The sequence below is a fragment of the Colletotrichum jinshuiense genome, chromosome 1, assembly GCF_051148585.1.
Source record: "Colletotrichum jinshuiense chromosome 1, complete sequence".
NCBI lineage: Eukaryota > Fungi > Ascomycota > Sordariomycetes > Glomerellales > Glomerellaceae > Colletotrichum > Colletotrichum jinshuiense.
This window is the reverse complement of record NC_139302.1, coordinates 61,046-88,037: the sequence shown is the minus strand read 5'-3', so window position 1 is coordinate 88,037 and position 26,992 is coordinate 61,046. Positions and strand designations below refer to the sequence as shown.

At 59.0% G+C, this 26,992-nt stretch overlaps 2 protein-coding genes across 2 annotated transcripts; one reads left to right on the top strand and one right to left on the bottom strand.

Annotated features, from left to right (window-relative positions):
* Nucleotides 1-14: 14 nt before the first annotated feature.
* On the bottom strand, nucleotides 15-16,076 carry EsH8_I_000015 (uncharacterized protein; the record flags this gene model as incomplete). The annotated part of the gene is made up of 6 exons (XM_083267428.1): nucleotides 15-194; nucleotides 296-2,666; nucleotides 2,766-4,110; nucleotides 4,206-11,877; nucleotides 11,940-15,946; nucleotides 16,013-16,076. The coding sequence occupies 6 exons, from the start codon at nucleotides 16,074-16,076 to the stop codon at nucleotides 15-17; spliced, it is 15,639 nt and encodes a 5,212-aa protein (XP_083117866.1).
* A 1,409-nt stretch (nucleotides 16,077-17,485) lies between these two features.
* On the top strand, nucleotides 17,486-26,616 carry EsH8_I_000014 (uncharacterized protein; the record flags this gene model as incomplete). Its single annotated transcript, XM_083267427.1, has 16 exons — nucleotides 17,486-17,678; nucleotides 17,775-17,964; nucleotides 18,027-18,244; nucleotides 18,320-18,380; nucleotides 18,516-18,876; nucleotides 18,964-19,257; nucleotides 20,006-20,148; nucleotides 20,245-20,254; nucleotides 20,322-20,479; nucleotides 20,602-21,312; nucleotides 21,791-21,824; nucleotides 21,936-22,169; nucleotides 22,238-23,389; nucleotides 23,465-23,582; nucleotides 23,668-25,296; nucleotides 25,370-26,616. The coding sequence occupies 16 exons, from the start codon at nucleotides 17,486-17,488 to the stop codon at nucleotides 26,614-26,616; spliced, it is 6,753 nt and encodes a 2,250-aa protein (XP_083117865.1).
* Nucleotides 26,617-26,992: the final 376 nt, after the last annotated feature.

Sequence of the window (26,992 nt, the reverse complement as noted above, 5' to 3'; positions counted from 1 at the left end):
CAAAAGTATACATCTCAAGACACTGATTTAGAGCCCTCCACGGGCGAATCCAGATTAGACAGCATCTCCCGCACAATATCCTCCACCGATGCCGCCAAAGCCGAGGCAAAGTCATCCGTGAAGCTCGTGCTCCAATACACGAGAGCCAGCCTGATCTCCTTGGGATCGATCTTCCCTGTCAGCTCCATATCATGCTGCATATCATTGTGTTAGCCATCCATTCGATCTCCTCTTCTTCTTGAACAACAAGAACAACCAAGGAAGAAACAAGAGCTCTCGGAAAACTTAAACTTACCGCCAGCGGATCATAACCCTGTTTCGCTTCGAACCTCAGCCGGCTCTCCGCGGCCGCGTCGTCCAGCGCCGCGAAGCGGTGGATGTTGATGATGGTATTGTAGACTGGCCCGGCCGGTAGGGGCGGGTTCAGGACCCCGGAAAGTCGCTCCCGGACCTCGGGCCACGAGAAGTTCTGGAACGGCAGCCGCGCCGTCATGGCGGCCTGCACAGTGCGCAGGACGTCGCCGAGCGTCGGCGTCGTGGTTGCGTTGAGATTGTACCGTGACAGAACCGTGTTAAAGTAGGGGCCAGCCGCATCGCCAATGTCGTCGACGAGCGGCACGTCGCGGCCCGACACGAGGTATCCGAACACGACGTCCGGCGAGCTTGGCAGCGCCCGCCGCAGTGCGACGGCCCACGCAGCGTGCACGAGGTTGGGAACGGTGACAACGGAGTCTTGGCAGAAGCGCTGCAGCACGTCCAGCGTGGGCAGTCGCAGCGGGATAAAGCGCTGCTGGCGTTTGGCCGTTGGGTGGTGGTCGCCAGAAGCCGAAGAGGTGTCTAGAGGGAGGAGACTAGGCTGGATGCCCGTGAGCTGCTGCGTCCAGTACGCCAAGGCTGGCTCCGACGCGCGGTGCGCCGTGTACCGAACCAGGTTGTGGAAGCCGGGTGCAATCCCATCGGGAAGTTGGCCCACGTAGGCGAGGTTCCAGTCCCGGAGGAGGATGGCGACCGAGTTCCCGTCTAGCAAGGCGTGGCTGAGCTCCCAGGACAAAAAGACCTTGTCCTGGGCTACAAGATGGTGGAAAGTGAGATGATAAGGCGGCTCGCCGCGTTGGACTTTCTGATATACCGCGTCCGTGGGTGGCGCTGCGCCTTTGAACTCTTCGTTCACGTTGACCTTGAAATGCGTAACGGCCGGAGCGTGAATGTTGAGTACGACTTGCACGAAGCCGGAGGACTTGGTCGGCACAAACGCAGTCCGCAGGATTGGGTGGCGGGCAACAAGGGCTGCAAACGCCTCGCTGAGCCGGATTGGGTCGATGCTCTCACCGGACGTAGTGCCCGTGACTTCAAAGTCGAGTCGCGTCATGTGGTGACCGACGGCCCTCTCCTCTGTGTCCAGCATGTCGAGCTGAGTGGGGGTGCACTTGAAGATGTCGTCCACGGTGCCAATGTCAATGGCGAGCGACGGCAAGGTGTCGGTCAACAGGATATCCAGCTCCTCGTCGCTCGACAGTTGCAGCAACGGGAAATCGCCGGCCGTGTACGCTCGCGGCAGGGTGGGCAAAATGGCGGCGGCTTCTTGCAGGCAGGTTTTGCAGCCGTCGATCCAGCGGGTGATGAGGTCGCGCTTCTGTGACCGGCTGTGGTATGATACGTCGAAGCTAATTTCGCCCTGGTGGACGCCCACTTCAATGCCGAAGAGGGAGAAGCGGTCCAGCGACGACGTCTTGTCCTGGGCCGACAGATCAATGCCGGCAGGCTTGAAGAGTCCGTTCTCGTTTTCCAGCTCGGCAAAGTGGCCGGCGAAGTTGAGCATGATCTCAGCCACGGGCGCGCCTGGAGCAGTAGTAGCAGAGGCGGAAGTCTCCGGAGACGATGGCAGTAACTGGCTGCAGGTGAAGGTGGCGAAACCGTTGTCCAGGAACCGGTTGCGTCGGTCCTTGGCCAAGCGGACCGCTGTGGTCATATCCCGTGCCTCTCCTAGGTCCAGCGACACGGGAAACAAAGTCGTGAACCAACCCACCGTGCGGAGAATATCGATGGACGCACTCCACGGCTCACGGCCGTGGCCCTCGAGGAAAACAGCTGGTGGGTCCCGGTCCAGGAAGACACGGGAGAAAGAGGTGGCGACGGCAGCGAGGAATATATCGACAGGCTTGGTGGTGAAGGCCGTGTTGGAATCGCGCAGAAGCGATGTCGAGGTGGCCTTGTCCAACACGAAGCTCTGTTGGCTGACGTCTGAGGAGGTATTGCTGAACCCATGCTCAAGGCCCCAATATTCCGTAGCATCCACGGATTGGAGGCCCTGGTGCTGCTGCAGAAAGACTGACGGCTCCAGTTGCTGAGAGTACTCGGCCTGTCGAGCGACCCAGGCCTGGAACGACATGGATGATCTAGGCAAGGAATCGGCTCGGCCTAACACGAGATCCTCGAGGTCTTGCAAAATCACCCGCCAGGACACCAAGTCGATCGACAAGTGGTGAGCAATCAGAAACAAGTACTGGTCGTTCCGTGTCCCAATCAGCTCTGCCGCAAAAGTTGGACCTTTCTGGAAGTCCAGGCGAAGTTGGGACTCCGAAACGATGCGTTCGATGCTCGCAGTGTCATCGATGGAATGCACACGGAGAATTTGTTGCATAGGGTCGAACTTGGAAATATATTGCCTGGAACCATCAGTTACTTGCTTTACTCATCGGTTCGAGGAAGAAAAAAAAAGGGGGGGGGGGGCAAAAGAAGGGGGGGGGAAAAGAGGAAAAGCGCACTTCCAAGACCCTGAGTTGTGCGTGTAGCGAGCTCGGAGCTGCGCATGGTGCTTCACCAGCGTCTGTAGGGCGTTCGACAGGGTTGAAGCAGACACTCTTGTGGTTAATTTGAGCAACATGCTCTGCTCAAAGGCATTGTTCCCAGCGGGCGTAATGCGGAAATATAGCCTCTGGATCGGCGACAGCTCAAAGACGACATCTTCGACTGCCGAGTCTGCATCGCCGTTCAGGCCCGTCGCGCCCGTGATCTGCGGGCCGCCGGCGAGGTTCCGAAGGGACGCCGCGTTTGCCATCTCTCTCAAATTCCGAGACTTGGTAACGTCTTGCATGGTGAGACGCAGCCCTGCGGCTCCGGCACTGGACACGAGCTGCATGGCCGAGATGGAGTCGCCGCCGAGCCGCAGGAAGGCGCTGCGGCTGTGAATGGCCTCGATGCCGACGTTGAGGACCTTGTGCCACAGCAGGCGCAGGGTGACCTCTTTGTCCGTCAGGATCTCGTCGCCGTCGTCGCCCTGCGCGGCGTTGTCCGCATCAGCCGCAAAGGACACGAGCCAAGCCCACGCTTGGTCGTCCAGGCCCTCCAACCACGCCAAAACGTACTTTCTGTTGAGTTTCCCCGAAGAAAGGACCGGGAGGGCCTCGACGGGGATCCAAAAGTTGGGTATCATGTGGCTCGGCAGCACGGCTGACAGCTTCTTCCTTGCAGTGTCGATGAGACGCTGCGCCGTCACTCGCGAGGCGTCCCCGTCCAGTAGCGTCAAGCCTCCTCCTACTGCTGTCGCCGCCGCCTGTTGTCGCTGTTGCCGTTGTTGCTGTTGTTGTTGGAAGGCTGTGTTTTTCTCTCCGCTAAAGACGGCCACGAGACGTTTGCGAAGAGGCCCTGCGGTGGGAATGATGACGACGACATGGCCCAGGTCTGGAACGGGGGCCAAGTGGTTCTCGATCTCGCTCAGTTCCACGCGCTGGCCCCGGATCTTGGCTTGGCTATCTTTGCGTCCCACCCAGACGAGCGAGCCGTCCGTGTCATACTTGACAATGTCCCCGGTGCGGTAGAACTTGTGGCCATGAGTCGTCGTCGTCAAGTCATCACGAGAAAACCAGGTCGGTGCTTGCTCCAGAAAAGCTGCCTTGGTCTGCGCCGCGTTCTTGATGTAGCCCTCGCCAATATTGGGGCCCTCCAGCAACAGCTCGCCCGGTGCTCCGATGGGAACCAGTCGATCAATATTGGTCGGGTCCACGACCCACAAGGCGCCGCTGCATGCTTTTCCGAGGTTCAGGGGCGACGCGTCCTCGTCGATGGGATCCGTCAAGGTGCTGAAAATGCTGCATTCGCTGGGTCCGTAGGCTGATCGGCGAGAGCAAGAGAAACAGGTTAGCAAGCATGTCACACGGCCAAAACAAACAACACGCCACAGCAAGCAAGGGAGCGTCGGAGCATACCAATATGAAGAGAAACCTGTCGGCTCCACGTCTTGACAAGCTGAACGCTGACAGCTTCGCCGCCAAGGATGACCGTCTTCAGAGTCGGCACGCGCTCGGGCTCGAGCAGCGCCGCGAACGCCGGCGTAAAGAAGGCCCAGTTCACGCGCATGCGGCGGATCTCGACTTCGATGTCGCCGTTGCGGTTCGCCTCGTGCGGGATACACACGCAGCCGCCCATCATGAGCGGGGTCAGGACCTCGAACACGTTGGCGTCGAAGCTGCAAGAGGCGAACTGCAGCACGCGTGATGTCGCGTCCAGCGAAGTGATACGGGCATGGTGCAGGTTGCTCGTCACGTACGATCGGTGCGAGAGTATGGCGCCCTTGGGCACTCCCGTGGTCCCGGAGCTGAAGACGGCGCAGATGGGATCGGAGGGTCGGACCGTGACGGCCGGGGGATTGACAACAGCCGCCGTCGTCTGGGACCCTGAACCAAGCACCATGGTGTTGGGCACCAGACTTCGACAGGTCTCTAGGTATGTCGAGGATGCGATGGCCAACACTGGATCGAGAAGGGACGTTATATGGCGCAGCCGGTCGACGGGGTAGGCAGGGTCAAGGAACGCAAACGCCTTGCCGGCCTTCAACACGGCCAGCATGGCCACGGCGACCCAGACGGACTTCTCGAAACAGAGGGCGACAAAGGAGCCGACGCTATCATCCCGGGCCACGATCTCATGGGCTAGAGCCGACGAGGCTTGGTCGAGTTCGGCATACGTCAAGCGCCCGTCCCACGCGACGACGGCCTCAGCGTCCGGAGCCGCTTGGCTCCTCTGGTGTATGAGACTGTGAAGGCTATCCTCGACCGTCGCGGGTACATGGGCATTCCAGCGCCAGAGCTCCTCGCGATCGGTGGTTGAGATGACCTCGATGTCTTTCACCATTCTCGGCGGCTCGTGGAGAGGCGTTCCCGTAGCATGCCGAGGTTCTTGTGGCAGCAGCAGCTGCTTAAGCACGTGTTGGAACTGCCGCACGACACGCTCCGTCTGGGCCGTATCAATGATGGAGGGGTCGAAGGACACGTCTAGGGCGTATTCATGGCTGTCGTCAGCGCCGCCGGTCCCGGGTAGATGCAGCTCCAACACGAGAGGGTACGTGTTCATCGGCAACGTCGCCTCATGGGCATCGTCCGCCTTGAGAACAGCCTGATCCCTTTCGTGCGCCGCCTCGTCGTCCTCCTCCTCATCTTCGTCAGCCGGAGGGTGGACTACCAGCAGGTTGCGGAAGTCACAGGCATGCCGGGCCTCATCGCTGATGCGGCGGATGCGCTGTAGGCCGAAGTGCTCGTGCGGAATCATGTCCGTGGCCTGGGCCGACAGTCGCGCCACCAGCGCCGCCGTCGTCTCCCCGCCGTCGACGCGCACCCTGATCGGCACCGTGGCGATGGTGGGCCCCACCATGCGGTCGATACTCTCGACGGGGGCGTCGCGGCCCGAGAGGATGGTGCCGAACACGACGTCGTCCGAAGCCGTGTGCGCAGCCAGCACGATGGCCCACGCAGCCCGGACCGCGGCCTGCGTGGGAGGCTTGGCCGAAACCGCGGTGGTGCGGAACCGCCCAGTGACCTTGACTTCATGTATCGAAGTGCCGTTCCGGCTCTGACCGGCAGCATGGAACGGGAAGGCATCCGGACTCGCGCCGGCCAGCTGGTTCGACCAGAATTGCTGCGAGGATTCCAGGGGCAGTCGTGTAATGTGCTGGATAAAGAGACGGTAGTCTGCGGGGAACAGCGGACCCTCAAGTGGCCTGCCACGGTATGTTTCGTTTACCAGCTTCAAGAACATAGTAGCCGAGACTTCATCGTACGTTGCGTGGTGCGAAACCCAGGTGAGAACTTTCGTTGGGCGGTCCACGACGAAGCGATTCAAGGCATCACCCAGTCCCATAGGCTTGTCGTTGTCTACGTCTAATGGCTCTTCCTGCACGTCGTCTACGTCTTGAGTAATGAAAATATGGCCTCGGATAACCACCTGGTAGAGTCCGGACCCCGTCTGGACAATTCGCGACCGCAAAGTCGGGACGCGTTGGGCCACAGCGTCCAAGGCGGCTAGCAGCCTCGGGAGCTCCACGTTTTCGGGCAGATGGAAGCGTCGGCGCGCCACGTAGTCGCCAGCCTGGTGAATGGACAGGGCCATCAATGCCTCCTGCAACGGTGTGCACGGGTACACGTCCTCGACCACATCGGGCAGAACTCGACACTGAGCGGCAACCTCGGCCACAAGGCGGTTCGGATCATCAACGTCCTTGACCAGATGGAACGGTGCCAAAGTGGACCGCTGCCCAGACAAGCTTGCAGAGGCAGGGTCGTCAAGGTCGTTCGCGACACCGTCCAGTTGCGCGATTGTCGCACGCCGTAGAATGTCCATCACGGTCAGGCCGATCCCCTGCACCCGCGCGACCGACACCAGTCGCATGGCCGTGATGGAGTCGCCGCCCAACTCCTGGAAGCTCTGGTCGAGCGCGACGACGGCCTCGTCCAAGCGTAGGACCTTGGCAACGACGGCCCGGAGCCGTTCGAGCCTGCGACTGATGGTGGTGGAGGTGGTTACCGAGGAGGGCTGGTGCTGGAAGAGCTGCAGTTTCGCGGCATCTCGGGCCAGGGAGGCAAACGACAGTGTTGCGAGCGTGGCCGGCTCGGTGTTGGCGTACAGAGCGCGCAAGAGCTTCCGGTTGGTCTTGGCCGATGGTAACAGAGGGATCCGTGGAATGGCGAGGAAGACGCCAGGCAGCATGTAGGGCGGCAAGGTCTCGGCCGTGGCTCTGCTCAGGTGGCCGATATCCAGGTCTCGTAAAATGCTGGACGAGCGAGGATCGACGAATCCCAACTCGTGGTCGTGATGATCAACCGGTATAGTCTTGTCGTGCAAGAAGGCCGCAAGCAGGCTGCTGTCGCCGTTACCGCCCTTGGGCGACACCATCTCGACGACGACGCCAACGCTTGTGGGCAGTTGGCGTTTGAGGCGGTACTCGACCTCTTCGAGCTCGATGCGCTGTCCGTGAAGCTTGACCTGTGCATCATCGCGGCCGAGGATGGTTAGGCTGCCGTCGGAACCGAGGCGCGCCAGGTCGCCCGTCTTATACAGGCGGGTTTTGGCATTGTTTCGCCGCGCAGCAGGCAGCCATTCCGGCGGCGAAATGAAGGCAGCGGCCGTCTTGTCGACATTCTTGAGATAGCCCCGCGAGACGATGGGCCCTTCAATGACCATTTCACCCACGGCGCCGATGGGGACCAACAGGTTGTGGTCGCTGGGATCAACGAGCCAGACATTGCAGCCCAGCGCGCGGCCAATGTTGCGCGGGTCCGTGTCGGCTGCGAGGCCGCTGTTGCATACAGACTGGACCGTCGTCTCTGCAGGACCGTACGAGTTGATTAGGTGCACGACTTGTGCCCAGGTCGCCATGTTCCCGGCCGTCAGCTTCTCGCCGATCAAAGCCAACACTTGGAGGCTGGGTACGTCACTCGGCCCAAACAGACCAGCAATCGTGGGAGTCAACATGGCCTGTGTGATGCAGTGCGTCTGCATGTACTGGACCAGGTTATTCATGCGGTCCTCCTCGGACGGCACGTACAGCTCGCACCCGTACAAGAGCGTCCCGAGCATGTCCTTGACCGAGACGTCGAACGCGTACGACGCGAACTGCAGCACTCGTGCTCCCGGCCGGAACTCGTCGTTCTCACGATACAGACAAGCGGCTGTCATGAGATTGAGGTGCTCCAGGAGGATGCACTTGGGCACGCCCGTGGTGCCCGATGTGAAGACGCCGAACCCCAGGTTATGTGGCTGCACCTCTGGCAGTGTGGAGGGCGCCAAGTCGTCGTCATTATCCGCGAGTCCCCGTACAAATCCAGCGTCGATGTCGACGATGTTCTTGGCCACAGGCTTCGCGTTGTTGGCCGTGTTTCGCTGCGGTAGCGCCTGGGCCGACGTCAGGAGAAGGTCGGAATCAACAAAGTCGACAAGACCGGCAAGCCTATCTGGAGACAGGTCAGGATTGAGAAAGACAGGGGCGCCGCCCGCCTTCATGACGGCCAAAACGGTGACGACGGCCCAAAGCGACTTGTGGAAGCATAGAGGCACGAGCCTGTCGGGACCGACGCCCATGGAGACGAGGCGGTGGGCAAGTCGCGTCGACAGAGCATCCAAGTCTCGGTAGGTGACGTCTCCATCCCATGCCCGGACGGCGAGTTGCGTCCCTCGGGCCTGGAACGGGATGGCCTGATGGACGCACTTCTCGACAGCGGGCGGCACGTGGGAATTCCAAGCGTGCAAGGTATCGAGGTCGGGCTGGTGCCGTCGTAACAGCGTCGAAATGCTCGTCTCGGGTGCTGCCTGTGCCATCTGTCCGAGCAAGCCCGCAAAGACGCCGATGACGCGCTTGAGTTCCCCGGCTCCTCCTGCCAGCTCATGGCGCTCACACGATGCATGAACATGAACCCCCGTGGGGGTGATGTCACACTCGACGACCACGGGGTACGTGTGCGTCTCGGTTCTGTTCGGGTCGGCGAAGCGGTGCTTGACTAGGGAGGCGTTGTCTTGTCCGTCCCCAAACGACGCCGGCTGGATGACGATCAGGTTGCGGACCTTTCCGACGGCTGCCGCAGCTGCCGGGCCGCACCGAGCAATGTTCTGAAGCCCAAGGTGCTGGAACTCGATCATGCCGACGGCTTGACTGTGCATGCTTTCGACGAGTTCCTGTATGCTCTTGGCGTAGTCTACGCTCGCCGCAACCGGCACCGTAGAAAATACTGGCCCGATGATGTCGGCAATGTTCGGCACGGCGGCGTCACGGCCCGACACGGTTGCCCCGAACACCACGTCGGCCGAACCGGTAAAGCGCGCCAGGGTGAGAGCCCACGCGGCTCGAATGACGGACGGGGCCGTGACCGCCCTGAGTTTGTGCGCGTACGGAATCGTTTCCACCACAACGTCACGATGACCAGGTTGCACCGTCGTCGTCTTCGTCTTCTCGCTCCCCATATTATCCAGGACTGGTGGGAACGCCGCGAAACTCTTGTGGTCAAATTGACCTTCCCAGTACTCACGCGCCGCGGCCGAGCTGGTATCGCCTATGTATCGGATGTATTGACGGAAGTCGGCCCTTTGTGCGGCCACGTCGTCCCAGGTCGTCCTCAGCGCAGAGTCAAGAGCGGCTGTGAGCAGGGGTACCGAGAACCCGTCGTACAAGCTGTGATGCGCGGTCCATACCACCGTCGGGGGCTGCGAAGACGAAGACGAAGAAGACGGGACAAGAGCCAGGCGGCTCAAGCGGTCCCCAAGGCCAAACGATTTTGACCGGTCGCGTGTCAGATAGGCGTCCAGACCGTCATTGCCTACGGGCACCCACTCTGGAGGGCCCGAGGTAACGACCTGCACCAGCTGGGACGAAGAAAGTTGGACGATGGTGGTGCGCAAAATAGCCAGAGTGGCATAGAGCTTTTCCCAGCCAGCAGCCAGACGTTTGCGGTCTACCAACGGTGACACGGTGAAAACATGTTGTGAGAGGTAAGTCCCAGGGCGCGCAATCGACAGGGCGTAGATGCCTTCCTGGAGACCGGTACATGGATATGCATCCTCGATCTCTTCCGCCGAAGTCAACCAAGCACATTGCGCCAGGGCCTCGTCCCGGATAGACTTGGGCGAGAGCGCGTCGTCGCCCTTCAGAAGCTGCCACTTGGCGATGGGGGCATCATGATCCTCAGAGTTGCGGCTGTTGTTCGCGCTGTCCTGCTTCTGATCGTCTGCTAACTGCGCCAGCTCTGACAAGATGGGCTTTTGCAGGATGTTGGCGACGGTGAGCGACAGGCCCTCTGCCCTTGCCAAGGCGGACAGGCGCATGGCGTCGATCGAGTCTCCGCCAAGCAACAGGAAACTGTCGTTGGTGCCGATGGCGACTTGTTCTGTCCTGAGGACCAGGGCTACCAAGTCGACGAGCTTCTGTTCCGTCGCCGTTTCGGGGGGCTTCGAGGCCTGCCGGGCAGCTTGGATGGAATACGAACGCAAGGAGGCTGCGTTCAGGGACGAACCAGCCGCTCGGAGCGCTCTGCGGTCGATTTTCCTCGAGACGAGCACGAAAGGGAGGCGCCTTATGGGCAAAAAGACATTGGGCACCATGTATCGCGGGAGGACGGCGGCAACTCGACTGGCCAGCGTGTTGAGGTTGATTGCGCCGAGCGCCGTGGCCGGCAGTAGAATGTCGTTGTTGTTGTTGTTGTTGTTGTCATCGCCCTCAATGCCATCATGCTCGTGGTCGGGCAGACAGAGAAAGGCAGCGAGTGTCTTTTTGTCGGGCTGGTCCGCCGGCGCAATGGCGTCTGACACGACAGCCTTGGCCTGCGGTACCAGCCGGCGCATGTGGTATTCAATCTCGCCCAGTTCCAGGCGCTGGCCCCTGAGCTTCATCTGTGTGTCTTTCCGGCCGCTGAAGATGAAGGTGCCGTCGGCAGCGTAGCGGAACAGGTCGCCCGTCAGGTACATCTGCTGACCGGGCTCTATCGAGGGGAAGCGGCCAGCCCAGGGGGGCGGCTGGACGAAGACCTTGGCCGTCGTCTCGCTCTGGCTAAGGTACCCGCAGCCCACCATGGGTCCGCCCTGAAGCAGCTCTCCAATGCCGCCGATCGGGGTTAGGCGGCGGTGGTCATCGGGGTCCACGATCCAGCCGGTTCCGACGATGGGGCGGCCGACATTGGCGGGGACTTTGGGGTCCAAGTGCTCGTTGAGGAATGTGCCCGGGGTGGTTTCGCTGGGGCCGTAGAGCTGGATGAGCCGCACATGCGGCGGATAGTGCGAGAAGAGGGCTGGCGGGGAAGCTTCTCCGCCAAACACCAAGGTGCGCAGGGTCGGCATGGCGTTGTTGCGCGTGTCGAGCATGGAGGCAAAGGTGGGCACCAGGACGGCCCAGTTGGCGCTGAAGCGGTTGATGGCGCGGACGGCGCCCTCGGCCGTGCGCTCGGCCTCGGGAAGCACGCAGATGCACCCGCCCAGCGACAGCGTCTGCGTGATCTCGAAGAGGCAGAAGTCGAACGACAGCCCCGCGAACTGCAGTGTCCGCAGCGGCTTCAGCTGCGTCATGCCGCCAAAGTGGCCGAGCTTCTGCGTCCCCGTCGACCAGGCGCGGTGCGTCATGACGGTGCCCTTGGGAATGCCGGTCGACCCGGACGTGAAGACGATGCAGGCCCGATCTCCCGGGTCCGCGGCGGCTTGGAAGACTTGCTGGTGCTGGCATGGCGGCAGCGCATCGATGGAGGCGTGATCGACCGCGATGGCGGGAACGGGAAGAAGCTGCTCGCGACAGAAGTCTTGTGTCGATGGGCAACAGAGGATAAAGTCCGGTTCGCAGGTCGAAACCATGTGCTTGCGCCGCTCGGGTGGCAGCAGCGGGTCGACCATGGCCAGGGCGCCGCCTGTTTTGAGAATGGCGAGGACAGCGACGACGACAAAGACGGATTTGTTCATGCACAGCGGCACAAACCGGCCGGTTTGGACCCCAAACTGGGCGACCAAGGCTTGCGCCAGGCGGCTCGCGTGTTCCTCGAGCTCGGCATACGACAGGCAGTTGTCGTAGTCTTGCACGGCCGGGCTCGATGGCTGCAGACGCAAGTGCTCGTAGAAGCCGGAATGCATCAGTTGATCCTGTGCGTGGCCCGCCTTGTTAGCACAGCCAGAGAGCTCAAAGGACAAAGACAGACACCTACCACACGTTCGTCGGCAAAAGTCGCGGCGTTCCAATGGGCCAAGACTTGGAGGTCGTCCTCGGTAATCAGCTCGAGGGATGCAATAGTCGCTTCTTCTCCTTCTCCTTCGTCGTCTCCCCCTCTGGGAGCCCCGTGCCGACTCAGCTGACTCACGATGTGCTCGAACTGGCGCGCCAGCCGCTCGACCTGGACCGACTGCACAACGCCCGAGTCGAAATGGAACTGCATGTCGAGACGGCCCGACGTCGTGGGGCGACACTCGACGACCAAGGCGCTGGCGAGAAAGCCCGCCGAGTGTCCCACCAGCTCCCTCGCCCCCAGGAGACTGTCGCCGCCCCCTTGTTCGTCGACGTCTGCTGCCTGGACAACCAGCAGACTCTGCCCGTGGCACGCGGCGCGCGCCTCGGGCACCCACCGGGCGATGCGTTGCAGACCAGCCTGTTCGTACGGCATCATGTCAACATATTTCTGCTGCAGCTGCCGGAGAAAGTCGGAAATCCTGACATCGCGGTCCACAGGGACGCGCAGGGGAACCGTGGCAAAGGTCGGCCCGGAAACGGTTTCGACGCCGTCCAGCGCCACGCCGCGGCCGTTGACGGTGCAGCCAAAGACGACGTCGTGGCTGTCGGAATACTGAGCGAGGAGTATGGCCCAGGCGGCGCGGAGAAGCGTGGACGGCGTCACGTCAGTGTCGCCGCGGAGGAACTGGACCTCGGTACTCCGGCTGATGGTCTGGTCGGCCGACGGCAGGTAGTCTGGGTCGGGCAGCACAGGGAACGACGGCGGTGGAGGGCTTTGCAGCTGCTGCCTCCAGAACTCGGCGGCGGCGGCTGTGTCGGCTGCTCCGTCGGCGGCGTGCTGGATGAAGACGTTGAACGCCAGGTGTGGGCTTGGAGACAGGCCGTGGTAGGCTCGCTCAACCGCGCGGAGCAGCAGGCGCTGCGAAACGTCGTCAAACATGGCGTGGTGAAGTGTCCACACGAACCAGCGTGCCGAGCCCAATGAGACAATGGCAAACCGGACCAGCCTGGACCCAAGCGTCATCGGGACCTGCTTGTCCTGGTCCAGGTACGACGCGAGGGTGCCATCATTTGCTTCTGACCAAGGAATCGGCTCGTCGACGACAGCCTGCCACAGGTTGGAGTCGCTTTCGGCCTGGAATATTCTGGTCCTAAGAATGCTATGCTCTTGAGCGACAGCATCCCAGGTCGATTTGAACCGTGCTGTTTCGACGTCCGGTGGCAGTCTGTAGGCCATTTGGGCTACGTACGAGCCGGGGTTTCGAGCCGAGAGGGCCATCACGCCGCCTTGCAATGCGCTGCATGGATAGATGTCTGATATAGAATCCCGGCCGGTGTACGGATCGTGGTTTTGGATGGCCTTCAGTGCCGCATCTATGGCCGGAAGCCGGGATTCTGAGTTGTGACGGAGCGCCAGGCCGCGATCCACGCCACCCAAGAGACTAAACTTGTCGACAGTCTTCCAGCCCGAGGGTCCGACGCCTTGGGGAGAGAACTCCATCACTGCGGCTTGCTCACGCAGTGTAGGGTGTTGGAAGACGCGCTGCACCGTCAACTTGACGGCTGCATCGCGCGCGTTGGCGACTAGCCTCATGGCCGCGACCGAATCGCCCCCGAGGCGGAAGAAGCTGCTTTCCAGCTTGATCAAATGCGCATCGATATCCAGCGTCTGAGCCCACAGTTTCTGCAGTAACTCTTCTCGGTCTGTTTCGGGACCAGGGAGACCTCCCCCTTCCCCTCCAGGGTCATGTCCAGCGAGATCCCGCGTGGTCAGGTGCGAGGCCATGGACCGCAGGGCCTTGCGGTCCAGTTTCCCCGACACCATCATGGGCATCTCTTGGACCTTGATGCACACTGAAGGGATCATGTACGACGGCAATAGCTCCCGCAGACGATCACCGGCGCCGTCGGGCCATTCGGGCAGGATTTCGACCGACGCCGGCTCTGATATGCCGCTATCGCTGCCCGCGTCGGCGCCGAGCAGCAGGAAAGCTGCCAGCACAGGCGTTGCCGCGGCGGCTGCTCCCGATGCCGTCTTAGGCGTCAGCACCTCGACGGCGACTTCGTGGCAGGTCGGGATCACGCTGCGGAGGTGGTGTTCAATCTCGCCGAGCTCGATCCGTTGTCCGTACAACTTGACCTGCGTGTCCTTACGGCCGAGTACTTGGATCGTCCCGTCCTCGTTGTACCGTGCCAGGTCACCGGTTCGGTAGAACCTCCTCGTAGGACCACCACCGCCTCGCCCATTGGACGGAATAGCCCATGCTAGATCGCCGATAAAGGACTGCTTTGTCTTAGCCTCGTTGCGAATGTAGCTGCGCGCCAAGATGGGCCCCTCGATCAGCAGCTCGCCAATGGCACCGACGGGGAGTAGCCGGTTGGGGTCCTCAACCTCGGTGATGTGGAGCGTGCACCCAACCCCGACACCGATATTGATGGGATCGTCGGCGCGAGACATGCCCGCGTTGGCAGAACAAAAGATGGACGCCTCGGCAGGTCCGTACGAGTTAATCAGGTAGACGTGGTCGGCCCATTGCTGGACGACCCGGGCCGTGACGCTCTCCCCGCCAACAACGAGTGTCTTGAGGCCTGGGACATCCCGCGGCTGCAACTGGGCAGCGACAGTTACGGTCAGGCAGGCATGGTTCGCCTCCAGCTTGACGATGCAGCCCGCCAGGTCGTCTAGGCGATCCTCGTCAGACGGCACGCAGACGCAGCCGCCGAAGGAGAGGGTGGTGAAGATGTCGGAAAAGCTGTCATCGAATGTGTAGGCGGCGAACTGGATTGTGCGCGTCTGTGGTCCGAACCGCATCACCCGGCCGTGGTCGCGAATGCTGGTACAGATCGCACCGTGCTCGATGGCAATGCCCTTGGGCTGGCCGGTGCTTCCTGACGTGAAGACGGCAAATGCAGGATTGCTGGGTCCAACTGCGACTCCAGTATCATGGGAATGATTGGTGTTATGTTCCGAGGAAGAAGAAGAAGTAGAAGAAGAATAATTGTTGGCAGGATCAACAGCAGCAGCAGCAGCATTATCGAGTGCCGTCCGATCCACAACCACGACACTGTCGCTGAGTCCACGAGCCCAGTCCTGATGCAAGGTGGAAGACACCAGAACTGACGCATCGATATCTTTGAGAATGGCCTGGTGGCGACTCCGAGGGTGGTCCGGATTCAGGGGGACAATGGCGCCTCCGGCCTTGAGAATGGCAAGCATTGCGGCGATGGCCCAGGCCGACTTCTCGAACAAGACAGGCACGAAGACTTCTGGGCCGACGCCCAACTTGCGCAGGCGAGCCGCCAAGTGATCTGCGGTCCTAGAAAGCTGGCCATACGTCAGGCTGGCATCCCAGGCGCGCACGGCTTCGGCGTCTGGCTTGTCGGCCGCGTGCTGCTCGATGGGCCAATGGAGGCAGGTCAGCTCGGGCTCCACCGGAGCCGCCGCATTCCATCTGCGCATGTCTGCCACGTCATGGGGACTGGTGAGATCTAAGTCGCGCACGACGGCTCTAGGCGATGCGCCCATCATCTGGCTCGCAATGTGGGAAAACTGCTGGAAGAGCCGCTGTGAGCGGGTAACAGGAATGGCGGCCGTGGACGTGGAAAGTCCCACGTCAATGCGGCCATGCCTGAGATTGACGACGCAGAGCAGACGAGGTGTGTTGGTCCGGGGGAACAGCTCTTGCCAGGTCCATATGGACCTCTCGGTCTCGGCTATGAGGAGTTGCGTCGTGGCCAGGGACTGGCCGGTTGCGCCGTCAGGAGGTAGTTGCAAACCGAGCTGCCAGATGCGGCAGTCACCGTGGCGGAGACATGCAGCGCGGCTGACTTGTTCGACGATGTCCTGTACATTGGTACTGGAAAGAACGGTCACAAACTGCTGTTTCTCCTCGGCATCAGAGCCTTGGGTGATGTCAGGCCTGTTCAAGGCAACCTGTTCGGTGCCAGAGAGCTTGGAGTTCAAGATGACCCAAGCGGCAACAGCCACTGTGAGTTGCCCATGTTAGCTTATGGAGGAGACAACATAGAAAAGATGGGGAAAACGAGACGTACAGGCATCCTTAGGGAGTTGTCCCTTGCCTCGTGGTGTCTCCAAACTTGAGTGCCAAACAGTCATCTTGCTATGGGGAGACTGGAACGAGGTGGTTTGTTTGTCTCATCAAGTGCAGTCGACGAGGGTAGCACGCAAGCAGGGTACATAGGTACCTACTTATATGGCCTTGGAAACTAGGTAGACTCCAAGCCCCGGTTTGGAGTCGGCAGGATCATCAAGTAAGTGTATATGTCGCCATTCAGGAGTCTCATGCTGGGTGACGTTAGGGTTACTTTCTGACTTCTGGTGCAAGAATAAGCAGCATCATGACGAAACTCGCCCCTGGAAAGGCGTGAGTGACTCCGTTCACGATACCTACCAAACAGAGAAGGCCGTTGGCCTACTATCAGGTACTGATGGGCCCATCAGTAGGTTTGCCTGTGGAGGCGAATTTGAAGTTCAAACCAGGGGGGTACAAACGTCCGCTCAGTCGCCATCGACATTGTTGTCAAGGCCGTTGCCGCCTAGCCGTGGTCGAGCCGCCGTCGAGCCGCCGTCGCCCGGACTTTTCCATGTTAAGAATGTCAAGTTAACTGTGTACGGCGTAGGCAGCCCAGCTGCATGTCCAGTGCATGTTGAAGTGGGCAATGCAGCAGCCCAATGCCAGGATAGATCTACATACATTGCTGTAAACAGCACATCATCTGAGCTAAATAGAGGTATGCCTAATATCCAGTCTATTTCCATTGAGTCGATGTGACCTTGCATGGATAGATGTGAATTTAGCTGGCTAAGATAGTGGCCACATTGCTCCTTTTACCTCCTCACTAATACGAATATACTTTATTCCATCAATAGTCACACACCCTGCTAGCCGCCACGGCACTTACATAAAGCATTTACATACCCCAAACTGCGCCGAAATCATTAAGCTTACAGTAATCTTCAGTGGTGGCAAGCGCCAATAAATTGCCTCCGTTGTATACCCCTCATAACCCCTGCTCCGCCCCCCTGTATTATGATATAAGTGGTCTGGGGGAAAGGCAAAAGATCTTTTGCAGCGGTCCACCGTTGGGATCTCAGAACTTACTCCTTACGCTTCTTAGACTACTGTTCCCACCCCTGGCTCCAAGACATTATCTATATCAATACAACATGGGTCTCGTCGACATGACGCAGGAATCCAGCATATTGCGCAAGAATCGAAGTCCGAGTATCAAGTCTTACACGTGTCTGGAGCCTGTGAGATCTTAGGTCGACCCAAGTTCAATGAAGTATTCAAGCCGGTAAAGGCATCACTGTATGTATGTAACGATCTTGGAGAGGGGGCGTCTCCAGCAAAAAATTGAATAATATTTATTACCTACCGACCTGGGCCCATGATAGAGCTCATCTTTTGCCCAACAGGCCCAAGTATCTCGTCGCAGCCTGGATCTCAATCTAAACAATCAGCAAACAAATCTCTTGCTCCACGTCGAGAAACAATTTCAACAATGGCGAATGCTTCGTCGTTGAACGTCTACAGCGGGCCGCAGGCTCTCCAAAACTACTTTGATCCTGATTCGCAGCCCATGTTGCCGCTGGTCGAGTTGCCAGCCAAGCTGAACCCCTTTCTGGACGACGGCGTGCACATCTTCGCCAAGATGTTGACAGCGTTGCCGGCCCAGAACGTCAAAGCTTTGCCTGGTAAGGAGCACCCTTTGTCCTTCTGCCCTTCTTGGTATTAGACGGAAACAACGAGGGAAACGCGAAACACTGATCATTGCCCATCATTATTATTAGCTTTGAACATGATACAGAACGCACATGTCGCTGCAAAGAAGCCCGTTGTCGAGGCCAGTTCCGGCTCGACCGTCATTTCTCTGGCACTGGGGTGTCGTGTCATGAACCAGAACGACGACGTCACGGCCTATGTCACGAACAAGACGGAAATCTCTCGGCTGCAGACTCTGGCCTTCTTTGGAATCAAAGTGTAAGGCGCTCTTTCCGTGGCAAAAACTGACTGACTGAGGCGTGTCTGGGCGCGTCCACCAGGAAACTGTACGGGGGACCAGCTCAACCCGCGATCTCGGATGAGCGAGGCATCATCAACAAGATCCGCCGACAGGCCGAGGCAGAAGGGAGCGGCATCTGGGCCCCGATGCAGTATGAGAACGAGAACAATTACAAGTCGCATATTCGCTGGACGGGGCCCCAGCTCCTGAAGCAACTGCCCGATATCAGCATATTCTGCTCCGGCATGGGGAGTGCTGGTAAGCGCGCCTGTTTTTTGTTGCAAGGTTGGACAAAAAGCATGCCATTTTTTACTGACATGTCGTTACCTTCAGGATGCGTCACGGGTACCGGCCTATACTTGAAGGAGCATAAGCCCACTGTCAAAATCATTGGGTAAGCCTGACTCTTCCGACCCCTGACCCCCGACCCCCGACCCCCTACCCGAAACGGGCCGTTCCCTGCTTTAGCCGCTTAAATCCTACATCGTTGCGTATTTCCTCGTCTAACTTCCATCTCTCTCATACGCAGTGTCTGTAACCGGACCGGAGATCCGATCCCTGGTCCGCGGCCGGCGCCAATGTTCGAGTCCATCGATTTCCCGTGGGAGACAGTGGTCGACGAGGTGCAGGAAGTGGACTCGCCGCAGTCCTACCGCATGTCTATGCTCCTCTCGCGCGAGGGACTCATCTGCGGGCCGTCCTCGGGCATGGCCCTGCAGGCACTCCTCAACGTGCTACGGAAGGCCAAGGTCGAAGGTCGCCTGGGCGAGTTCGCAGCCGCCGATGGCCAAGTCCGCGCCGTGTTCACGTGCTGCGACCTGCCGTATCAGTACATGGACAACTACGCCCGAAAGCTGGGCCCGTCGGCTTTCGAGCCCATCGGGAATGTTGTAAGTGACTTCCAAGTCTCCGGTCGGGCAGTATTCGATTTGTTTTTGAATATGGGCTTTCTTTGGGACTGATCCTGGGTAATGCAGCATCTCCTCGACATCGACACCCACCCGTATGACGCGGCATGGGAGCTGGAAGCAACCGCTGCAGTCGAGTGGCTGCACAAGACGGCCAAATTTGCATCAAGTGAGACATTGAGTGAGAAAGTGGTGGCAGTGCCTGACGTCAAGGTCGTCGACATTCGCGCCCCGGCCGACTTTGCCAAAGAAGCCCTGTTCGGTGCCCAGAATGTCCCCTTTGACTCGGTAAAAGCCGGTATCGCCAGTCCCTTCGACGACGTCGCGGTGCTGGAGGATCAGTGGACGGAGATGAAGGAACTGGTTGGTCCTGAGCCGGCGGGGCATGAGCTAACCGAAGGTGGGGGCCCATTTCTGGTGGTTTGCTACGACGGAGAGAGTTCCCGCGTCTTTACAAGCATTCTGAGGGCACGTGGGGCTGAGGTGTACAGCATCAAGGGCGGATTCCCTTCCTTGAAGGCGGCATGGAGGCATGGATCGGGCCGAATCTGACGATACGTCAGGGTATGGGATCCTGTGGCTCTGCGAGCCACAAGGTGAAGAGTGTTGGTCGAGGCCAAATAAGACGAAGAGTGATGGTCGAGGCCAAATAAGACGTTCAATACCCCTGAAATAACGTGCTGTCGAAAATGCTTGTCGGGTGGATCTACCGCGCTTACGCTGCCCACAATGAGTACGATCTGTGTGATCAGTTGGCAACCGGGCAACAGAAACAGATTAGATGTTCCGTACGGCATGCCGGGATTCTATGGTGTCTTCAAACATGGGTCCTGATCCAACACTGATGAATCTATCGTCGGACCAAGCCCGCACTATGTTCGTCGAGACTGTGTAGAAACTGGAGACGTCACGAAGCACGCCGACATAAAAAGGTGCATCGGCCGCGCGGCCGAGTAGGGCGAGACAAGATTCTTGCTCTTAGCCTACACGGTCTTTACACAGTACAGCTTCGTCCAAGCAGCTCAACGGTGTCCATCATGTGTGCAACTCCCCTGCGAAAGATTGGGGTCCTCGGGCAAGTATTGGTCCAGGATAACATGCACAAGTCCAGGACGTGCTTTTTGCTGACGGCGACGACAGAGCGGGCGTCATTGGTCTGCAGACTGCCTTGATTCTCAAAGAGGCAGGTTTCAACGTCGTTATTGTCGCCAAAGACTTTCCGGGGTCGGAAGACCCTCTGTATACATCGACATGGTAGGCTCACCCACCCCACGCCTGCGGGCCGTCATTGATCACTCCCCCACGCCGAGAGTGAAGAATGTCACGGTATAACTAATGTGCATGCAATAGGTCTGGGGCGGTGAGTACTTGGCCCATACCCATGTAACTCCGGACCTTACGGCGAACTAAATGTCCGAGCACCACAGCAATGGCGGTCCAACATCGATGTCGGCCAACAGCAGGACTGGGACCGGCAGACCTTTCTGCATTGGTCTGATTTGGTGCGGACCGCCTCCGCGGAGACGCTTGGCCTGCAGGTACGTATGCAGATCAGATGCAAGGTTGTTTGGGACAGGGACGATGCGTGCGCGAGGCCATGTTGACATGAGAAAACCACCTGCAGCTGCATCAAGCCACGTACCTATGGTCCGTCGAACCCCCACACCGACAAGAAGCACGCCATGACGCTCACCGTTGTTTGCACAGGGACCACGCAGATGATTGCCTGCCGGAGGATTCGCACTGGTGGACCAAGTCGTTCATCCCCGGCTTTCGCGTCCTCTCGCGCGACGAAGTGGCCGAGGAAGGGCCATTTGCCGCGGGCATGGCCTACGAGACGTTCGCCCTCTGCCCGACGCGCTACCTCGCCTATCTCCGGAGCCAATGCGAGGCGCAAGGCATTCCGTGCCGCACCGGTACCGCGCCCCCGCTGTCACTACTCCCCAGCGAAGACAAAGACAAAGAGCACATCTTCGCCATGGCAGGATTCGAAGACGTCATCGGGATCGTTAACTGCACGGGCGTAGCGGCGGCCAAGCTGACGGGTGACCCGCACGCTTACCCGAGCAAGGGCCAGACGGTCGTGGTCGCCGGGGCGGCGCGACGCCTGGCTACCCGGCGCGGGCGCGAGGGCTGGGAGGCGCTCGTGATCCCGTGGCCGGGCACCGACGAAACCATGCTGGGCGGCTGCAAGATCCCTGGTGCGTGGAACACGGAGCCCGATGAGGCCATCACGCGGATGATCCTGGAGCGGTGCAAGCCGCTGGCCCCGGAGCTGCTGAACGCCGACGGCGAGTTCGAGGTCCGCCGAGTGCGTGTCGGTCTGCGGCCGGCCCGTCACGGTGGGCCGCGCATGGAGCTCGGTCGTTGCCGCGATGGCAAGTTCATCTGCCACGCCTATGGCCACGACAGCGCCGGGTAAGCTTATCACCCCCCTTCCCGTCATCCCCTCTGCGTTCTCCGTTTTTTCGTTTCCCGGATTATGGTAGCCTACGTGCCTGACCCTCTTTGCAAATGTCAGTTATGAAGGATCTGTGGGAATCGCACGAGAAGTCGTCAAGTTGGTTGCGGATCATGTCGCTGCGCTCGGGCGTGCTACAACTTGAGCGGGACGCGGGATGGAGTGGAGCGTAGGGCTGCCGTAATAGCCGTACCGTAACACGCTGGAAATGCGGGGCGGCGCCCCAGGGGCAGAGTATTGCACCAGAATGCTTCGTATCGCGCAACCCAGCCATGCATTTCCCGTTCTATAATTATAACTAACCATCTCTCCCTCCCACCTCCCATATGCACAATTCCCTCCCTGAAAGACTCAGACACTTCTGCTTCTCCAGAAGCCCCAGATTCCATCTGTTAAGGCTGTAAGTATCTGGTTTCTGACATCACAGCTGCTTAGGGTTAGCAGTTCTATTCTACACACCACTCAGATTGTTAGTCCCTGAGTGATGAGATGGCGTTACACACCAACTAACAGAGACAAAGTCACACGCTAACAATCATTCAGGGGAGGGTATTGAAAGCCCTGACGTGCTTTGCCAAAGCTCCAAAGGGATGGCCAAGTTGTTCTCCTAACTCCTGCCATGTCAGAAATATCGCCCGAAGCTCGGTTTGCCGTCCTTGCTGGCACGGGCGCTTTCGACTTCACGCCCGCCTTCGAGGACGCCGTTCTCTCCATCGCCCCTTCGGCCCTCTTTCTGGTTGTGGCCCTACAGCGTCTCTTCTGGCTCGCGAGACAGCCTCGCAAGGTCGCCAAAAGCCACCGGCCAATCTTCAAAGTGGCACGTGATAACCTCCGGGCCCGAACCCATAGCCTTTTTCTGAGACCACTACTGACTGGTCCAAGGGATTGATCGGCGTCTACACGGCTCTACAACTTGCAGTCTTGCTGTACTGGGCTCTGAATGCAGAGAAGTGGCCGTTCTTCCAGTTGCGGACCTCGGCCGCCGTGCTCGCCTTCGTCGATGGGTTTTTGCTCTTGTTCCTGTCCCATGCCGAGCACGCGCGCTCGGTGCGCCCATCGACCATCATCAACGTTTATTTACTCTTTACTTTGCTCTTTGACTGCGTCGTCGCCAGAACCCTGTGGCTTGCCGACCATGGCCCCACCATCTCGGGCCTCTTCACCTCCACTGTCGCCATCAAGCTCTTTGTCTTGGCTTCGGAAGCTTGGGGAAAGCGACCCATACTCTTAGACCAGTACCAGAATCTCTCACCAGAGGCAACCAGCGGCATACTGGCCCGGAGTGTCTTCTGGTGGCTGAATTCGTTGATGCGAACCGGGTTCGCCCGCTCCCTCGCCGACCATGATCTGCTCCCCATTCATGACAGCTTAGCAGCACGAACACTACTCCCCAAAGCACGAAACTCGTTTGCTTCGTCGAAACAGTCCAGCCGCCATGCCTTGGCGTTCTCCACGTTGTGGGCCACCAAGTATATCTTTCTGGCCGGCGTGGCACCCCGGCTTGCATTGGCAGCTTTCAAGTACACGCTGCCCTTTCTCATCACCAGGACGACTTCCTGGACGGCCGATCCGTCGCAGTCGGATGCAATTGGATGGGGACTGACGGGCGCATGGCTGCTGGTCTTCCTTGGGCAAGCAGTTTCCAACGGCTTTTATTACCAGATGACATATCGATTTGTCACTTCGATTCGCGGCAGTCTCTGCAGTTTGATCTACACCAAGACGTTGGATCTCAGCGCCACGGCTCTTGATGAGTCCGTGCCGGTGTCGCTCATGTCCACCGACACCGAGAGTATCTGTCAAAGCGCCGCAACCTTGCACGAGCTTTGGGCCTCGCCAATCGAGTCTGCAGTCGCCATCTTTCTCCTGTACAGGCAGCTTGGCCTTGCCGCTCTGGCCCCGGTCGTTGTAGCAATCCTTGCCACTACTGGCATGCTGTGGCTTGCCCAGTTCATTGGCATGGCCAAGAAGAGATGGATGATGGGCATCCAAACGCGGGTCGATGTAACGGCTGACGTCCTCGCATCCATGAAGGTTAGGATCCAACGCGAACGCCAGATAATACCCATTCTTGATGACAGGCTACAGGACTGATTGGTTTTGCTGCAGGAAGCCAAAATGCTTGGCTTGTTGGATATTGTCACGAACGCGATCCAGAACCTCCGAATAACAGAGCTGGACTTGTCCAAACAGTATCGCAGACTGTTGACCATACAGACTTTCATTGGTAAGTACCTGCGCAACGGACCCTTGCTACGTCGCGCTCTCAACTTGTCTTTGTGACGCTGCTGCTGACTTCTTTGGCCGGGCAGCAATGAACACGGCGGCCATCGCCCCTTTGGCGACCTTTGCAACCTTTGTGATTGTTTCCAAGAGCACTGGCCAGCCCTTGAACACGGAGTCTGCTTACGCCTCGCTCTCGCTGATATACCTCTTGTCGAACCCCTTGGTTGTTGTGTTTCGTACCATCCCATTCATCAGTGCCGCCCTCGCGTGCTTTTCTCGCATTCAAAACTACTTGTTGTTCGAGAGCTGTACCGATTACAGACTGCCCTTGAGCGAGCGGCATCATCATCCAAGCCAAGACGATGAGAAAGGAGACACGCTTGTAGCGATATCAGGAGCCAGTTTTGGCTGGGCTCCCGGAAAGCCGGACAGCCTTAGCGACATCACCGTCAACATCCGCAGGTCTTGCTTCACCTTCGTCGTCGGACCCGTGGGCTCGGGCAAGAGCACCCTCATGCGAGCTATTCTAGGAGAAGTCCCGCTCCGAGCGGGTTCCATCCATGCCGATCCCGGCAACATTGCGTTTGTTGGTCAGGAGCCCTGGATCCAGAACCTGACGATACGCCAGAATATCCTAGGCAGTGCCTGCTACGACGCGGAATGGTACGGCAAGGTCGTCTACGCGTGCGGGCTGGAGCAGGATATCGGCGAGCTTCCCAACGGAGATGCCACCAGGGCGGGCAGCGCCGGTTTTTCGTTGAGCGGCGGTCAAAAGCAGCGGCTCGCCTTGGCCCGAGCCGTCTACTCCAGGGAAAAGACGGTTTTGCTGGACGATGTCTTTGCAGGACAGGATGCGGCGACCGAGGAGCACGTCTTCCAGAACCTTTTTGCCAAGACGGGTCTCTTCCGGCAGATGAGCATAACTGTGGTTTGTGTTACGAATGCCATCCATAGACTCACTTATGCCGATCATGTGGTCGCTCTGGATGCGAGCGGCCACATCGTGCACCAAGGCTCATTCGCCCAACTTCAATCCGATACAGATTATCTGCATGGGCTTGCAGTCGAGCAGAACGGCGCGATTGACGCGCGGGACGCAGCTGAAGCACCGGTGCAGCATCGCCACGAGACTGTTCCCAAGGGCCGATCTGGAAAAGGTACTGACCAGAACAGTGACGAGTCCGAATCGCCCGGTCGAGTCCTTGGCGAGTTTGCCACATATGCATATTACTTTGGCTCCGTCCCTGTATGGCACACTATACTGTTCGCTATCCTGATCATCATGTATGCGGGAGGGTATCAGATGACGGCACTCGTACTCAGCTTCTGGACGGACACTGCGAAAGAATCCAGTCAAGCCACTGATGACTACTACCTCGGACTCTTCGGAATGCTCACCGGTCTCGCCGTCTTGGGCATCACAGGGGCCGCCTATTTCTTCCTGACAGTCATGGTGCCTTTGAGCTCCGAGGTTCTCCACGCTCGGCTTCTACATTCCGTCATGGAAGCCCCTATGGCCTTCTTCTCGCGCACCGACGTCGGAGTCACCACGAATCGCTTCAGCCAGGACATGTCGGTCGTCGACACCGAGCTGCCCTTTGCTCTTGTGGATTTCTGCGTCAACTTTGCCCTCATCATCATGTCGGTCATCCTGATGTGCGTCTTTTCTGGATATTTTGCAGCCGCACTTGTGCCTTTCGTCGCTTTCTGCTGGTGTAAGTTTTGGCAGCCCGTCTCCAAGCCCCTTGATGTGATACAAAAATCATGGCACTGACTATGGGCCAACAGTACTGCAAAAGTTCTACGTGCGGACGTCTCGGCAGATCCGACTCTTTGATCTCGAAGCCAAATCTCCCCTCTTCACGCAGTTTCTCGACCTCCTCCAGGGCCTGTCCACGGTGCGAGCGTTTGCGTGGGGGCCGCGCTTCATCGAGCGGTACCTAGACCTTCTCGACGACTCACAAAGACCCTTTTACCTACTCTTCTGCATCCAGCGCTGGCTGGGCCTCGTGCTCGACCTTATGACTGCCGTTCTTGTAACCGTCATGATGGTCCTGGTCGTGAAGCTGCGGGCGCAGCTGTCGCCGCAGTACGTAGCCCTGGCCCTCGTGAAGGTCATGTCGTTTGGCCAGTCGCTGGCCCACGTCATCCAGGACTGGACGCAGCTCGAGACGTCGTTCGGCGCCGTCGCACGCGTCAAGATGTTCTGCACTGACACCGAGTCGGAGAACCGACCCACCGAGACGGATGTCGTGCCCGAGAACTGGCCGGCGCACGGCCGCGTCACCATCGAGGATCTGGTGGCCTCATACGATGCGCTCGGCGGCGGTGGCGAGCCCGTCCTGCGCGGTGTGAGCCTCGACATCCCTGCCGGTGCCAAGGTCGGCATCTGTGGCCGCAGCGGGAGCGGCAAGAGCTCGCTTCTAGGCTGCATCCTGCGCCTCCTGGAAGTAGGCCCTGGCTCGCGCATCACCATCGATGGCGTCGACATCACGACGCTTCCACGGAAAGCTGTGCGCGCTGCAGTGGCCGTTGTGCCGCAGCACCCTTTCTTCCTGAAGCATACAAGCCTCCGCGACAACCTTGTTGTGCTTCGCCGACAGAAGCACCAGCCGGAGCAGCAGCAGCAAACCGACGACGATAAGATCCTCCAAGTCCTGCGCCGGCTCAAGATGGACGATGTCGTAGATCGGCTGGGCGGCCTAGACAGCCCGCTAGACGCTGATCGGCTCTCGCAGGGCCAGCGCCAGCTTCTGTGCATCGCTCGGGCCATGCTGGCGGGCAAGAGGATCGTTCTGATCGACGAGGCGAGCAGCAACGTCGACGAGCGGTCCGAGCGGCTCATCAGGGACGTCATGCGCGAGCAATTTGCAAGCTGCACCGTCATTGCCGTTGCGCATCGCCTTGGTGCCGTCGTCGACTTCGATCGTGTTGCTGTCATGGGCGGTGGTCAGCTCCTGGAATGGGATAGTCCTCGCGCTCTCCTGAAGCGAGATAGCGAGTTCAAGAGGCTTTGGGATCTTGGGACGAGTTAGAAAAGCGGTTAGATCTATAGGTCTTGTGTGTCTGGTCTTGCTTAAGTTTAAGGCTAATATCTGTATTGTATAGGCAGTAAATTTAAAGTATACTTTAATAACTACTAACGTTACGCTAGGTATATATAGGTGTTAAAGCGCAAAATATTTATTGTTGTCTTCTGTACCTCTGCTAGCTCCTTACTTTCCTTGGCACTTTGACACGCCCTCTAGGGCTAGGGGCGCTTAGAGCTTAGACCCCTTTGTATCCCAGAGTGTATGCTTAGTTTATAGACGCCGTCAGTTATGTTAACTAGAGCGGCCTCCGCAAATACCTCTCGCTGGTGGTATGAATACCAAGAAAATCAATATGAATCATTCAAATCACACATCCTCA